Source organism: Cloeon dipterum, chromosome X, assembly GCF_949628265.1.
Source record: "Cloeon dipterum chromosome X, ieCloDipt1.1, whole genome shotgun sequence".
In the NCBI taxonomy this organism is placed as follows: domain Eukaryota; kingdom Metazoa; phylum Arthropoda; class Insecta; order Ephemeroptera; family Baetidae; genus Cloeon; species Cloeon dipterum.
In genome coordinates, this window is record NC_088790.1 from 28,200,195 (window position 1) to 28,215,621 (window position 15,427).

At 34.8% G+C, this 15,427-nt stretch overlaps 1 protein-coding gene across 1 annotated transcript in view; it reads right to left on the reverse strand.

The window, feature by feature from the left end:
• The window catches only part of LOC135946091 (ankyrin repeat and SAM domain-containing protein 1A-like), a 44,693-nt gene that overhangs the window by 5,451 nt on the left and 23,815 nt on the right, over nucleotides 1-15,427 (reverse strand). Inside the window, exons 6-7 of the mRNA XM_065494138.1 lie at nucleotides 501-632; nucleotides 348-430 (exon numbers count right to left, since the gene is read on the reverse strand). Coding sequence (XP_065350210.1) covers nucleotides 348-430; nucleotides 501-632 — 215 coding nt within the window. The remainder of the gene's footprint in view (nucleotides 1-347; nucleotides 431-500; nucleotides 633-15,427) is intronic.

The window sequence follows — 15,427 nt, forward strand, 5'->3', positions numbered from 1 at the left end:
TATTTACCAAAAATCTATATTAAAAGTCGCTTTCTAATTAAAATAAAAGTTAATTTGAGGTACAAATGACAAATGTTCTCAATGTAAATTGATTGTAAGTTTAGATTTGATTAATTTTTATGCGTTAAAAGTGAAAGAAGATTTTTTCCTTGTATTTTTCCATGAAAGCTCGGTTCTTTAAACTGGAAAATCTAAAAATATCTTACTGCAAATTCTATATTTCGTAAGGAAGAATAATATTTCTCCTTTTTGTGGTATACTCCAAGCATAAATTATAAAATAGATCAATCAAGACAAATTAAAACATTTTTAAAACAATTAACAAATAATTTAATTCGACTCCTCACCTAGTATTGCTGACGTCACTCTTATTCAAATTGTTGGGTGAGTCTTGCGAGCATTCGCCCAAATTCTGGATTTTCTGCGGCGACTGGAATGCAAGAAAAAGCAATCAGATTTGACAGCTCGAGTGCAACGGATGTTGTTGTTGTTTTTTTTACCCAAGAGGAAGTTTTGGCTGTGAGAATGGGCGGCGAGGCGATCAACTGTCCAAACGGCGACGTCTGCTTCTGCAACTGCGCCGCGTAGGCCATTCGAAAGGCATTTCCCACGATCGAACTCAGTTGCTCGGCCTGAAACATTTCAAGTGTTGCAATAAGTGATAAAAGATATATTATAGTAAATTTACAAGTGGCTAATTGTTAGTTATACGCTGTCAATGATTAATAATTGCTATTTAATATTCCCACTTAAATTTATCAATTAGTAGAAGTAATTTTACAAATAATATGGTTCAAATTTATAAATAGAGAGATTTGAACAATTTTAAAGAAGATTTATGCTGTCAAATGCAAAAATCCTTGTTTACAATGCAGAAAAAATTCCTAGGGACTGAAATTAAGACAAAGTAAATTTCTGAGAAAGGTCGCTGCAACGTTAGAAAACTTTTTAAATGGTAGTAACTGTCTCCCTACTTGAAATCTTATTTTAATTTCACTGTTAAGAGGTTTCTCCCGTTAGACAGATCTCGACAAGAGAAATTGATATGTGCAAAGTAAATATGGTCAAACGCTGTAAATGTGAAAGAAATTGGCAAATTTTTAAATAAAAATTTGTGGCAAGGTCCTCATTTGATTTTTTGTAGAAATAATGTTTGCCACTTAATTGAAGCAAAAATAATTCTAATAATTTCAAATCCATTAGTAATTTATTTTAAAAATTAGTTTTTAATTGAACTAATAATCCGATTTAATTCGATCGCGTTGAAATTTGAGAAAATATGATTGATTTTGTATTTTTTTCGTACGGTTAGGAGTAAAAATAGACAATAAAAAATAGAGAAATAGCAATAACAGAACCGACAGTGGCACCGGTTTGTATTGCACCGTGGCTAATCCTAACATTCCTAACCCTCATCAGTCATTTCCTTTCACCCGTCGTTTCGGAATGACTTTAGAAAAATATTTTCATAGGTCGACGAGTGACGGAGCAGCTGCAGCAGATTATTCGCGTCTTTCGCAACCTTTGATTCTATTTTTCTTTCCCTCTTTAGAGCACCTTTGGAAATTTTCTTTAGCGGCTGCTATTCTTTGTAAAACTGCTCAACAAAATGAAAAATTGCTCTCAATTCTATCATCTAGTTAATTTAAAACCAAAAGTAACCTTTACTAAAATTTTCTGAGGTTCCCAGAATTTCGAAAATATGACCAATCAATCTTTTCGTTTTGTCAAAGAGAGTTGTAGAAAAAATTAAATAGCTATGAAAATTTGTACAGTTTCTCACTTAAAATATAACGCTAGATAAAAATTTTGTATTAAAATTTCTTAAACTATAAATTTTTTTTAATCATATTATATTTTTCTATTTATTTATTTCAAAATTATTGAACTGGAAAATATTGTAAAATTTAATTTTAAAATTGAAATTCTAACAGAATTAATTACAAATTCTACAACGTACCTATAATTTCAAATAACCATTATGTTAAATAAAACAGATTGTGATTGCTTCGTACTCAGTGGAAATAATTTTAGTGAATTTCTAGGGCTCCACAATCTTAAAAAATTACGACTGATTGTCGAGATGATTGAGCGGATCGAGTTCCAGCCGCATTTTTGGCCAAGTCGAGCCGCAGGTCACGTTTTTTTATTTTATTTTATTTTTTATTTCACATCAGGCAACGAGATTAGGTCCCAAAGTGTTTTACTCGTTTCTCTCTTTGCTTTGTGCGTCCGCGCGCGCGGAAGGAATGTGTGCTGTTTGATCGTGACTGCGACGAGACATCGTGCGCCGCTTATTATTCACGCAGTTGCCCCGTCCATGATGATGCAATCCGAATAACACACACACACACACACATACACGTCTCGTAAAATTTTTTATTATGGTACGCGCCGCGAGTCTCGTTTTTGGTCCAATATATTCGCAGGCAAATTACAGCTGCGCACGGACACCATTCAAATTTAAATTAGCGCTTTCGGGGAAATATTTCGCAGTTAAAATTCTCCGGTGTAATTTGCGAAAAGAGCTTTTTAATTAGAAAATGACTGGATAATGGCAGCTATTCTGCTGGCATTTGAGGTAAATGCTTTTAACACGTTTCAACAAGACTTGTCACGAATTCCTGAAAATATAAATATGTGACGTCTGTATTTAATTTGGCTGAAAAGCTGCGTTCTGCAGAAAAATGTTTTTAACGGGGAATTTAATTTTTAGCACATCATGTCATGTGAGAAAAATGTTTGAGATTTTAAAGAAGAAGAAAATAAGAAATAATTACTACAGGAAGAATGAAAATATTATTTAATAAATAATACCGCAAAATCACTATCATCCATTTATTTTTTCGTTCATTCTTTGAATTAACAAAAAAATGTTACATAAGAAGTTCTAATAAATCTTTTTATTAAATTATCCCAGCCATTTAAATATAAAATTAATAGTTAACATTATTTAGTTGTGCAATTTTTATAAAAATTAAAACAAATATCCTCTATTAATTCTTTTTTTTTTGGTGTGTTTTCTGTTCATTATGGTCACGTCAATTAAAATTATTAATTGAGTGGAAAATTTCTGTCAAATTAAGGAAGCGTAAACAGCTTACTACAAACCTCAAGCCGCATTTAATTTCTACTTAAAATTCTTGGAAATTTAGATAATTGCCTGTTTTACTTTTGATCTTCAAATCATCATTGCACTATCAAATCAGCACGAATTATGTAATTTTAAGCCATTCAAACCACAGTTTAAACCGTAAAAAAAATTAAATAGGCTTTTAATCTGAGGAAAAGTGCAAAATTGTGTTTTTCACGTCAGGAAATTGGTGCAAAATCCGGTTTTATTGCTATTTTTTGGCAGTTTTTTGTTATTTTATTTGGGTAAAATTCATCAACAGAAAACATTGCTACTCTTCAAAACGTTAAAAAATTCACAAAATGGAAAAAAAAACTCGTACTTTACTGTTTTATGGCGAGCAAGAAGTACTTTAAAATAGCCTAATAAATATTATAAAATTGTGATTTTTATAATTACGATTAAAAATGTTGTTCAAGCGAAAGAAATACCACCCTGTGAAGAAAAAAACTACTTCAATCCTTCATTCCCAAGAAAAATGACACAAATTTATAATATTCACAGGGTTAAAAAATATGTCCAACCCCGGAAACGGTTTGATGAGGGTGTGTGTACTTACTCCACAGTTGTAGCAATAACGCATGATGCAGAATATCAGAAATTTTCTACGCGACAAGGGCACATATGTGTCTTGACCAGCTCGCAGAAGCAAACTGATTCCTTCCCGAGCTGAAGGCGGCTCGAAACGAACTTTGTGGGGGTGGAAAGAGGGAAAAACACTGTCAGATTTTCAGGGAAAAAGATTTAGTTCGAAAATCGTGAGCGACTATGATAACAACCCATAGCGTGGGAAAGGCCGGTATGCTGGCCAATGATAAAGAAAAGTTGTAGCAAACAGACCACCAAGATGTTATCTCTTTCAAACTGCGTTTCAAAGAAAGCACATGGGAAACAGGATGTTTTGAAAAGGGGTATTATTGTACCATTAAAATCATATGCCGCAGAAGGGGTGACGGAATGAGCGGTCAAGAGAGTCCCCCCATCTGGTCAAGGGAGTCCCCATCCGTGTTTACTTTTCGTTAATCGCCTTAAGTCCCAGAGGGGACGCAGCAAGCTCTTGCACAGATCTGTGTGGTCTGTTTCAGAATGAAAAATAAATATGAACTGCTCAAGGAGAATTTATTGACTTCACTGTGGGAAAGCAAAAAGTAAAAAAAGCTTGCCCAATGATTCTGAAAAATCGATTTAGACTGAATCATTACAAAAAATCATGCAGTAATTTTGATAAGAGAACGAATTAATTTGTTTTGAAGGTTTTTAAAAGAAAATTGTTTTTCCTTTAATAATGAGCTTTGCAGAAAAAAATAAAAATCTAATTTGTAACAATCATACTGCTCATCATTTTTTTTAAATTGGTCTCAGTTTTAATCAGTTTTTGTCCAGCTTTAGAGAGAAATCCTCTATCAGCAAAATTAATTAGGATTTCCACCAGGCAAACAGTGCAATTATTAGAACATCGCACACTATTTGAAAGTATAATTTCATCGAAAGTTAGCATCGACGACTTTTAGGAGTAAATTTCAGGGAAAAATACGAAAACAAATATCTAAATTTAATGCAGTTCCTTTTAAGACGAACTTCAAAGATAAGCATGGACTTTCAGAATTTAGAATCCCTGTCTATTTTTGTTTTGTGGTACGGCAAGCCATTGCTACAATTCCTTGCTAATGAAAATCTAAATTTGTGCAATTAATTTCTCCAATGGAAGACGTACTTAATTAACTTGACTTATACACTGATGCAGCATGAACGAAACGCAATATTTATATTTAAATTGATATCTGGCGTATTAACCTTGATTATTTAGTAATTTTACTAATTTTTTAGAGAAATTATAAATGTAAATGCAACACTCTTTGTGATAAAATAATACAATTAAAAATAAAGTACTGTAAAGTGATATAATAGTATTTAAATAACACACATCTTTTTATTTCTTAATATTCTTAATAAATTAATCGTTAATGTTGAAAAATATTTAATTCGATCCCTAAATAAAAAAAACACAGTTCTTGCTTTTAAAGCACACAATCTTTGTCTACGAACTTTTGAATCGATATCGACTTAACGAATAAACAAAAGCCAAGAAAATGTTGCCAACCGCAGCACAATTTTATTTTAATTTTTAAAAATTTATTTCTTTTATGCCTTTTTGGTTTGGTAATATCTTTTTGTAGAATCAAAAAACTTATCAATTGCTTATTTTAGCCAAAAGTTTTAATAATTTTCATTTGATGACCCCTATTAATCCACTTTAAACCGATTAAATTCAAGATATCTGGTGTAAAATAATAAAATTAAAAAAAAACGAGGCTACAGAATTTGTATTCTACCCTCTTATAATTTTTCAACTGGAATTTCGGTCATCATTATTTAATATCCTCTTTTTTGAAACAAATTAGTCTAATGATAATGAAGCAGAAAATTACCAAAATATCGGAGCAATTCGTTGCACCGGCGGCGGCGTCCCAATCAAAATTCTCTTGGACCGCTCATTGAGATCTCTTTCATTCGTTTTTTTTATTTTCTACGGGAGAGGAATTTCGACACCTACTCATCGCGGGTGAAACAGGAAAGTGTGAAACGGGGAGAGATAAGAATAGGCATCCGGCTGTGCTGGGGGCGTGTGACCACCGCTATTATAAGTATTAATCCTCTTTTCTTTTTCTCGCTTTTCGGAAGATTGCCGCCGCCGCTGCGATAATTTGTTTGTTGGGCATGTGCGTGATGAATCGCGGCCGCGGACGCACGGACGGACGGGATTTCTCTCTCGAGATCACAGCAGCCTGGTCCAGCCAGCCGCGCGGCGCGGCGTGTTTTGTACTCGACGCAGCTCTTGCGGGGGAAGGGGGGAATGCGAGGAATGCTAGGCTGGCGTGACTCGCGCCGCCTCCTCGTGATTTTCTGCTGACTCGCTGGCTCGTTTGTTTGTTGGGGAAGCTCCTCAAGAGCAGCAGATTAAAATGAGAAAAGGCAGGTACGCGCAGCCAGCAGCGTTCGTTTTCTTTCACGCCGGTAAAAAAGAGAAACCCGAAACCATGCAGCCCGCGGCCGGCTGCCAGTGCGAGGGTGACACCTTTTTATATAATATGCTTTTTTATTTTATATTATGTTAAAGCAGCCAGCGCGGTTGAGTCACGTCCCAGCGAAAGACAAAAGACCGGAAGAAGTCTTTGAAATATTATAAAAAATAATGCTCTTCTTGAAGGGAGGAAATTTTGATTTTTTTTTTAGACAGCCGCGAGCGGAAATTTCATTTGGCCAGTGTGACGTCACGCCAGGCGCCAATCAAACGTTTAACGAATTCCTTTGTGTTTGTGTCATGCTGAGAATACTAATTTCACCTTTCAATAGAGATTTTACCAATTGAATTCAATAAAATACTAAGAAATTAAATATTAATTACTATTTTTAACTTGGGTTTCAATTGCAAAGTTGTCGAGGACGTTTAAATAAATTTATTGATTCGAAAAACTGGGGTCATGGATGTCGAAAACAATTTATTTCATTTTAAATAGCAAAATGTAAACAAAAACAATACCATGGTAATTTTAAAACAAATTACTGCACGTAGCGTGTCTCTATAATTAAAAATAATATTGTTAAGTTAGTTTTGCAACTATAGGTTTTTTCACCACTGGGTTTTTAAGGTTTTACCCCTCAATTTTTACCAATTTCTTGCGCAATTCAATTTTCCCCTATGAAAATCTCAAATTTGTGGTCGGAGTGGTCAAAATTTCCTTTAATGTGCAGATTTTTTCCTTTAAATTGCCATTTGCTGCCTCAATTTCTTCGAAAATTTCTCTCTCGTCAATTTTTCAAGCCGAAGTCATTATTGAAAACTGCGGTGCAAACATTTCCTGCGAGAAACTGATAAAAATTGAAAAATAAAAACGCTTTTTACCACTGCTCTTCATCCGGGACACTAAATGCATAATTTTAGGTTGAACTGTCGATTTTTGGTGTTTTCAAAGTTTAATTTTCAAAAACCAACCTTTCAGAAATGATATTAGCCAGAATTCTGGTGCATTGCCCATCGCATAAAAATAAATTTGCTCAGGTAAATTTATCAAAAATATAATTGAAAGGAAAAATACGTGACCAAATACGTTTTGGCAGTAAAATATTCACACTTTATTTCCTCCCGGGACATTGATGAATTCCGGTGAGATTTGTTGGTGGTCGGCTAATAGTGCCAATCACGTTCACTTGTGTATGTTTACCCCATGTTTTCGAGCCTTTAAAGTGTCGTGGGAATAAATATTTAATCTTTTCAACCATACCTGAGAGGGAAGAATTGATTTTAAATTATTGTGACATGTGTGTGTCAGTTACGTTTCCTTTGTGCGAAATTCCACACGAAATTAAAATAAAATATTCTATCGAAAATCTGCGGACGCATTTATGTCACATATCCCGATGTGGGGTTGCATGAAAGAGATTCCATCACGAAATCGACTGGTATTTTGTCATGCTGCGGCTCCCAGCAGACGCACGCCTGTCTGCCAAGAGAAGATTTTCGACACAGCAGCGCAATCATCATCATCATCATTTTCGTTTGAAGGAATTTTTTTTATTCTTCAAGCTGCCAATTTGATATTTCCTTTTTGCTGCGATGAGAACAAGAAAATGAACAACCGCAGCTCCCGGTGTTGCATTTCTTTCTTTTCTCACACGCTCTCGCACGAATAAATTATTAGAAAATCTGTATGCGATTGTTGTGTTTTTCGGCCAGTGCATCGAGGCACCGAGCAGCAACGAGGCTTTCTCTCTTGTGCCATTTTCGACTCGGTGAGATTTGCACGCAGGTGCACACCGCGGTTTTCTCGAAAGTTTGTCTGTAAGATCCACTCACTCGTCATAAACGCCACAGAATCCAATTCTATAAGAGATATGGACCAAATTTTGTGAATTAGAAAAAATTCCTGCAATTTAAAAAAATGCAGTGCAATGATAAAAAGCGTTTTATTTCAATTTTAACCAATTTCTTGCAGGCAATGTTTGCACCTCGGTTTTCAATAATTTTATAAATATTTACTCATGACCTTGACTTGCAAAATTGTTTAAGAGAATTTTTTAGAGAAATTGAGGCAGCAAATGCAATTTAAAAGAAAAAATCTGCACAGGAGATGAAATTTTGACCACTCTGACCGCAAATTTTAGATTTTCACAACGGAAATATGGCATACGTTAATTTCTTGCAAAGAAATCGCTAAAAATTGAGTGGTAAAAACAGTTAAAAACCAGTGGTGAAGCAAATGCAACCTGGTGAGAATCCCTTTCAGATTTAAGCCTTTGTAATCCTCCTTTCCCTAGAGGCTGCACATTATTGACGATTTGTCAGACTTCTTGAAGTGGTCTTATTGTTGGGTTCAACAGCGGACCCATTTTTTAAAATTTAAATGGCCAAGAAGAATTGAATATTTATTTTTTAATTGCTATTAATTTTTTAAAATAACCCTCAGCAAATTTCAGCTGAATCCTTCCATGATTTTATTTTAGAATAATGGTTTGTCTCGAATACAGGCTTAAATTGGGAGAATTTTTAAATTATAAATTCTAATCCATTTTTTAGCCTTGAAATCATGATAAATTTATTGCAGTCATTGCAGTCCCCTCAAATAGAATCCAGTTTAAAAAAAATACCCCCATTCATACTCTCTAAAAAACTGTTTATAATAAATTATTAAAAATAATCTTCATAAAATCAAAGCATTTGTTTTAATCGCAACATTTCTTTTAAGGAATTTCTCTATCAGATGGAAATTTCTAAACCAGAAATATTTTAGACGAATTATCCTATTGCAAGCATCATTAAAAATAAAATTTAAATAAATTTTGAAGCGATTTAATGAATAAAATCATGAATTTTTTGGCTTAAGCGTCTTAAATCTACAGTTTTCAACACAGAACAAACATTTATCCGCCTGAAATTTCAATAAAAAATAAATTGTTAATTTAAATATTTTTAAAGAAATAAAAATTTAAATAATTGCTTTCATCACAATCTCAAAAAAATTAAAAAATGTAATATTTCTGTCATCCGGAGAAATAAAAGCCGCAATTCATAAATTCCAAAGCCGAAAGCCTGTGATAAGAAAGGCGGAGACGTTGAGAAATGGGCCGAATTCCGAGCCGAGCGAGCAAAACCGTAATGCCGAGTGGCGGCGGCGCGTCCTACTCTATACTTAAATACGAAGAGCGGCGAAAAGATGCCCCGAGCGCATTCCTGCCGGTTCGTCCTCCCTGAGGGGACAACCCCTAAGCAGGCGAAGAAGGGTGCGTACCTTGCGGGTGGCGGTGCAGCGGCAGCAGGCGTCGTCCTGCACCAGCCGCCGGTACTGCAGCGAGAAGGCGGCCTTCAGTCTGCCCATCCGCCGACCTCTTGCACTCGACTGTCGACTGACTGACTGAACCAACTTTGTTTCTTTCCCTCCGCATCAGAGACCAGACGACTGGCTCTCTCTCTCTCTCTCTCTCTCTCACCTGAGAGGCTGCGGAGAGAGAAGCGCGGCGCCGCGCGCGGCCAACCGGCCAACTCCCGCCTTCAAGCCAGCCCGCCAAATATGGAATTCGTGCATGCGGCGGCAGACCTGCCAGATAAATATACCGCCGCGACCTCGACAATCATTAGAAGGGCCGCCGCACTAAGGCAATTACCCACAATTTGATTTGACTGACTGCCGACTGCCCCCCAGTCTCTTCATTCGGCTCATTGATTTTTCGATTGGTCTTTTTGTTTTTTTCTTGTTCTCTTATTGGGGGGAAATAAATTGGTCATATTTATTTTTAAATTAGTTCGTCTTTGACGGTTTTGATTTTTCATTTCATTCTCATTTAATTTTTAGCACCGGGGACCAGATTCGTGCGACGCGCAGATATGGCGTCCGGTGGAGTATGACGCGTAAAAACGGTCACTGGAAAACGCGCGAAAAGAACCAAGTTTTCGTCATAATTTTGCATTACTCTTAACTAATTGTGTCTTTTGGATCGTAAAAACAAACTCTTGACACTCGTACGGCAATCTAAAGAGAGCTTTTTGTTTCCCACGTTCAGACGCCATCTTGGATCTGTGCAGTGGGAACCAATTTTATCGCTCCCGCTGATTTTTCGCTGGCAAATTTTTAACATTTTATCCGTAGTGCCGTGAATTTTAGGCGTTTTTTTTTTTCAAAAAAAATGATCATTTTTTCTTGCTAAGAAAATGATTTAAATAGGGGCCACTTTTTTACAGAATCAGACAGTTTTAAGAGATGGTACAGCGTAACAGACAAATTTTTGGTGCTAAAATAGGGAATTTTTATTAAGAAACCATATTTGTGTCAATTTAATAGGCATATCTAGTTTTCCTAAATTCATGAACTAGCAAAAATGAATAAAATGCTTCTTGGGCAAGGCGTGAATTTATTTTATTAAGTTGAAAAAATGTAATTTTTAAAATATGAAAAAAATACATAATTTTCTTGGCTGGGATTTAACTCAAATGGAATTAAAATAGGTATTAATTTTGCTCTTTTGTACCAAATAATGAGAATAGTTCTGTCTGTTTTTCAACAATTACAAATCCTTATTTCATTAGAGGGGCCGCAGGAAGGCAATTAACCACAATTTGACTGCCTGCCCCCCAGTCTCTTCATTCGGCTCATTGATTTTTGAATACGATTTTCTTTTTTTTTCGCAATAATTTGGTCAAATTAATTTTTAAATTAAATCGTCTTTGACGGTTTTGTGATTTATTCATTATTTGCTATAGAAAACCAACTTTATTTTAATCTCATTTAATTTTTAGTTTGCAATTTTAAACATTTAATACGCAGGGGTGTGAATTTTAAATGTAATTTTAATTTACGAAAATGATCGACTTGTGTTTGAGGGTTTTTATTTGCTGATAACATGGTTTAAAACGGTCGAATTTGATAGTTTTAGTCGGTTTTGAAACATTAGCATAACTGACAAATTTTTTGTGCTAATATTAAGCAATTTAATTAATTATAAATCTCTCATTATCGTCAATTTAATTGGAATATAGTTGTCCTAAATTGATGAACTTTAAAAATTTTGACCCTTTAATTAACTCTTAATAAGCAGAAAATTTCTTTCCATTTTGATTTGAACTATGTATTCATAATATAAAAGGTTTGTTGTGCAAGGTGTGAATTTTGAAGTTTTAAAAAATTTAAAAAAATAATTTAACTAAAATTGAAATGAATTTAGTAAAGGTTTATCTTTACTATGTGCAATGGACCGAGGAACAGTTAAATTTCAGATTTTGCCATTTTTTCCGTTCGTAAAATATTTTTTTTCGCTTGATTTGGATCCTTCTCATCGCGATCTTTTGGAAGGTCCAAGGGAATTATGAGCTAAATTCTCCTTCAGGTGAAATAAATCATGACTTCCGGTAAGAAAATCAGTGCTCGCTGCTTGATCAGGATGAAAACTTTTGATCTGATTTTTTATTTTCAAAAATTAAAGCAGTAGCCAGGGATATTTTTAGATTTTCCTTATTTTTATTAGTATTTCAAGTAAGAGAAGAAAGGATTTTTCAGAAATTTTCTCTTTAAGCTTAACTTAACAATTGTTCCACATTTTAATCATATGTCGGAGTTGGATTACAGCAAATCGCCGTTGCCATAGCGTTCTGCAAAGTATAAATTTATTTGGCATGTTGTTTTTGTTTAGGAAAGAAAACATTTATCAACTTACTGGCGGAAAAGATACTAGTGGCAGATTTATATTTTTTCTAAATCTAGAGATAAATTTAATACACAATTTTTTCAAATATGTGGTCCCTTTTTGAGCACTGAAATATACTTAAATAAGATTTATAAATTACGTCGTCGTCGTTTTTTTTTTAAATTATACATAATTCGATATACAAATTTCCACCTTTATATTATAAATAATGCTCAAACTAATTTTTAAGTAGAGATTTTACAAATAAACAACAGAACAAGTTTTGTATATATAAAGGTAGAAAACATATTAAAAGTTTTGTTTTTATTTTTAATTATTATTTAAATTAAAAATATTTTAGATCAAATTTAATATTTTTTAATTATTTGTTTGTGCTTTTTGTTAGTTATTAAAAATCGAGTAATAAAATTATGAATAAAGGTTTTGCATTTAAATGAATTAAAGATAGCTAAAATTGTATAAATATTTACAATCGCTTATACACTCCACTATGGTAAATCTTGCCATTCGACAGCTCTGATTTATGTGTGGATTGAAGATCAAACCATTTAAATATGAGCATCACTTGATCACTTACTCTTACTGACATTTAATTGAACAGAGTATTAATTTAAACTCTCCAGAATGCAATAACACAAAAAAGATGAATGTGTTAGTAAAAAGTAAAAAAAAACTACTTTTCAAATAGTTGACTAAAACACAACTAACCGAAGACAAGAATTTAAAAGCGTACCCTGAGCTCTGTAATTCTACATCTATGTACAATTTTAGATATTTTTCGGTGGTATTAATTTTTGGGTTTTAAAATTTCAAAGTGCAGGGAAAAGTTCAACTCTGTTGAGCCTATTTAATATAAATTTTGGCTCGGTCAAAATTAAAAAAAAAACTACATAACAATTTGTTCAACTGCTTAATGTGGGCAACAATTAATTCTTATAATTTTCCGTTGTTGCCATCTATCTGCACATTAATCCACTTTAAAAAGGAATGATTCTGGAAAATGCTTGTTTCCAATGCACAAACTCGTCCCTTAGGATTTAGTTAAAGCCTAAATTGACCTAAGAAGTACTGTAATTTTTTGAGAAAATTGGCTGGAACGTTTCCGTGCTTTTCAAATGGTAATGGCTGTCTCCTTACTTGAAATCCGATTTAATTTCAAAACCAAGAGTTTCCCCAATAAATGGCATACATTGTTTGACAGATCTCGACGAGAGGAATCGGAATATGCCAAGAAAATATGTTCAAGCACTGTACATTTTGGAGAAAATTGGCAAAAATTGAATTTTTACTGTTGGAAGGTCCTTTTTTATTATTGCAAATTGTTGAACAAATTGTTTATGGCATCCAACAATTCAAATAATTTTCACTTGTTGCCCTGTAGCATTCCACTTTAAAAAACGAGCTTGTGACTCTTCCTTGGCACTGCCACTCAATCAGAAACCTCATTTTCGCCGTCTGAAAAATAATTTTTCCCCACTCAGAGTCGGCGGGTCATTGAAATCTGTGTTGAACAAAAGACGAAAATCAAGTCTGAGAGCTTGAGAGTTTTAATTTTTTCCCGATGAGAGCGAATGAGTCGTTAAAAGGAGCGTGCATTCTGTTGTTGCGCCAAGAATGTGCCAATCAGAATGAGATTGTGCGCCGGCCGACATCTGAATTCGGCTTCATTTGATTTTTCCGAGAAACGCTTTTCGGATTCTTTCTTGTCGAGCCGGGGCCGCACCGCGCGCGCATTCCCAAGATAAATACATATTGCAGACGCGCGCGCGCGCGCAACTAATTTCAACTAACTGTCCGTCCGTCCGCTTCAGCCGGATATATTTATGTTGTTTCTGAATTATGTGCACGTTATGATCGCCGCATTATTACTCTCGGCACACAACTAACATGCGAATTAATCGCTGCAATTACCGCACAGCGTTGACGGACAGGTTTCTCAAATGTCTATAAAATTGTTTTCCAACTCGGGGATGCAGCCCAATTACGATGAGCCGGTTTTTAATTGGATCCGCTCGGCGCAGAAATGCAAATTGGCCTGCCGCGCCACTCCAGAAAAAGATAAAAAGCAGCGCTTCAAATGAGTGTGTGCATAATCGGTAATGCGGCCGCGGATGAGATGAATGCACTTGTATAATTAGTCATGCTAAAAATTCAAGAGTTCAAATCTCCTTGACGTGGATGCGAACTGAATAAACTTAACTTGGCTTCAAGTGCCTTCTAAAATTTGGGAAAAGAAGAAAATTGTTCCCAGGTTGCTATTTAAAGTGGAATGATTCTGACAATCTGACCAAAAGGGCGTCGGAATCCAATTTTTTGAATTTTATCGGTTACGCCCTCTTTTTTACCAGTGGAAATTAATTGCTTCCGGGGTGAGAAAAATTATGAAAATTTAAAAGTGAGTAGATAGAGAATAGTTCTTTTGAGTCTTGAAAGTTATTTTTTTATTTTTTCAAAGGCGTCTGTGTCTTGCCTCATTATAATTCAGCAGTTGATAGTAGCGACAAAAACTGACTATATTCAGAAAGCTGATTAAATTTCCAGTTTTATTCCTAAAGAGCAAATTTTTCTCAAATTCGCACAAAATTCGTCTCAAAATTTCAACTGTAAAGCTCTACTTTGATGTGTGACAGTACAAAATTGTCGTTTTCAGGGCTCAGCCCGTGCCCTGTGGGCCGCAGGGCGGCGATTCCAGCTTCAGTCGATGCCCCTTTGTAGGGCACGTCCGTCCGTGTGTGGTTTTCCAAAATTGGACCATTTTTCGAATTACTGCAATTTATTACTGTCCAAAATTTGGGAATAGCTAAAATATTTGAAAAAAAAAATTCTTAAACCATGACCCGAGATTTTCCCGGTAATGCAGCCTAGCCATCTCGGATTGGGTTGAAATGAAGAACATTTTGTGGAATTTTAAAGAAAATCGACCAAGCCGTTCATGGTTAAAGGCCGGAAGTTAGTGTTTTTTGGGAGTTTTCACTTATTTTGGCTTCCGGTCCAGGACAAAATTTCAAAACGGGCCCTCTGAACCATTTGATTACGTGTCTTTTGACGCCAAATTCAACCATTTATCTCGAAATTTGAGGGATTAGTAGCGTTTTGAAATTCGAAAAACGAGGTTTTTGGACTTTCTCCGCAAGAATGACATAAATTGAAAATTCTCCATTTTCCCCACAAGAGGATCCAGATTGCAATCATTACTTATCCATCGCAAACATAGGTCCAACGCTGGTTTGGCTTTCTCGCGGCCGTAAAAAAATTAAATTTTATTTTATTTCGCTTTTTTAACCTTCGCGTCGCCAGACAAATATGGTTTTCTTTTTGTTCAAATTCAACAGGTTGATGGATTTCAAGTCACGAGGTCTCATGCGAAAGCCTTACCACCTGATCTATCCTGACGACCTTTTTCAGGTCGTCAAAAGCCAATTTTTGTAATTTTTCCAACACCGCCGCCCCTTTTGGCACTTTGCCGACTTTTAATATACGTTAAAAAAAGTTGTTTGCTGTATATTATGTAAAGCGGTTCAGTTTTTCCGTACCAAAAATAAGCAGTTATTTGATTCCAGCCTTGCGAAATATTTTAGAATTATATTTATTTAAAGAAAC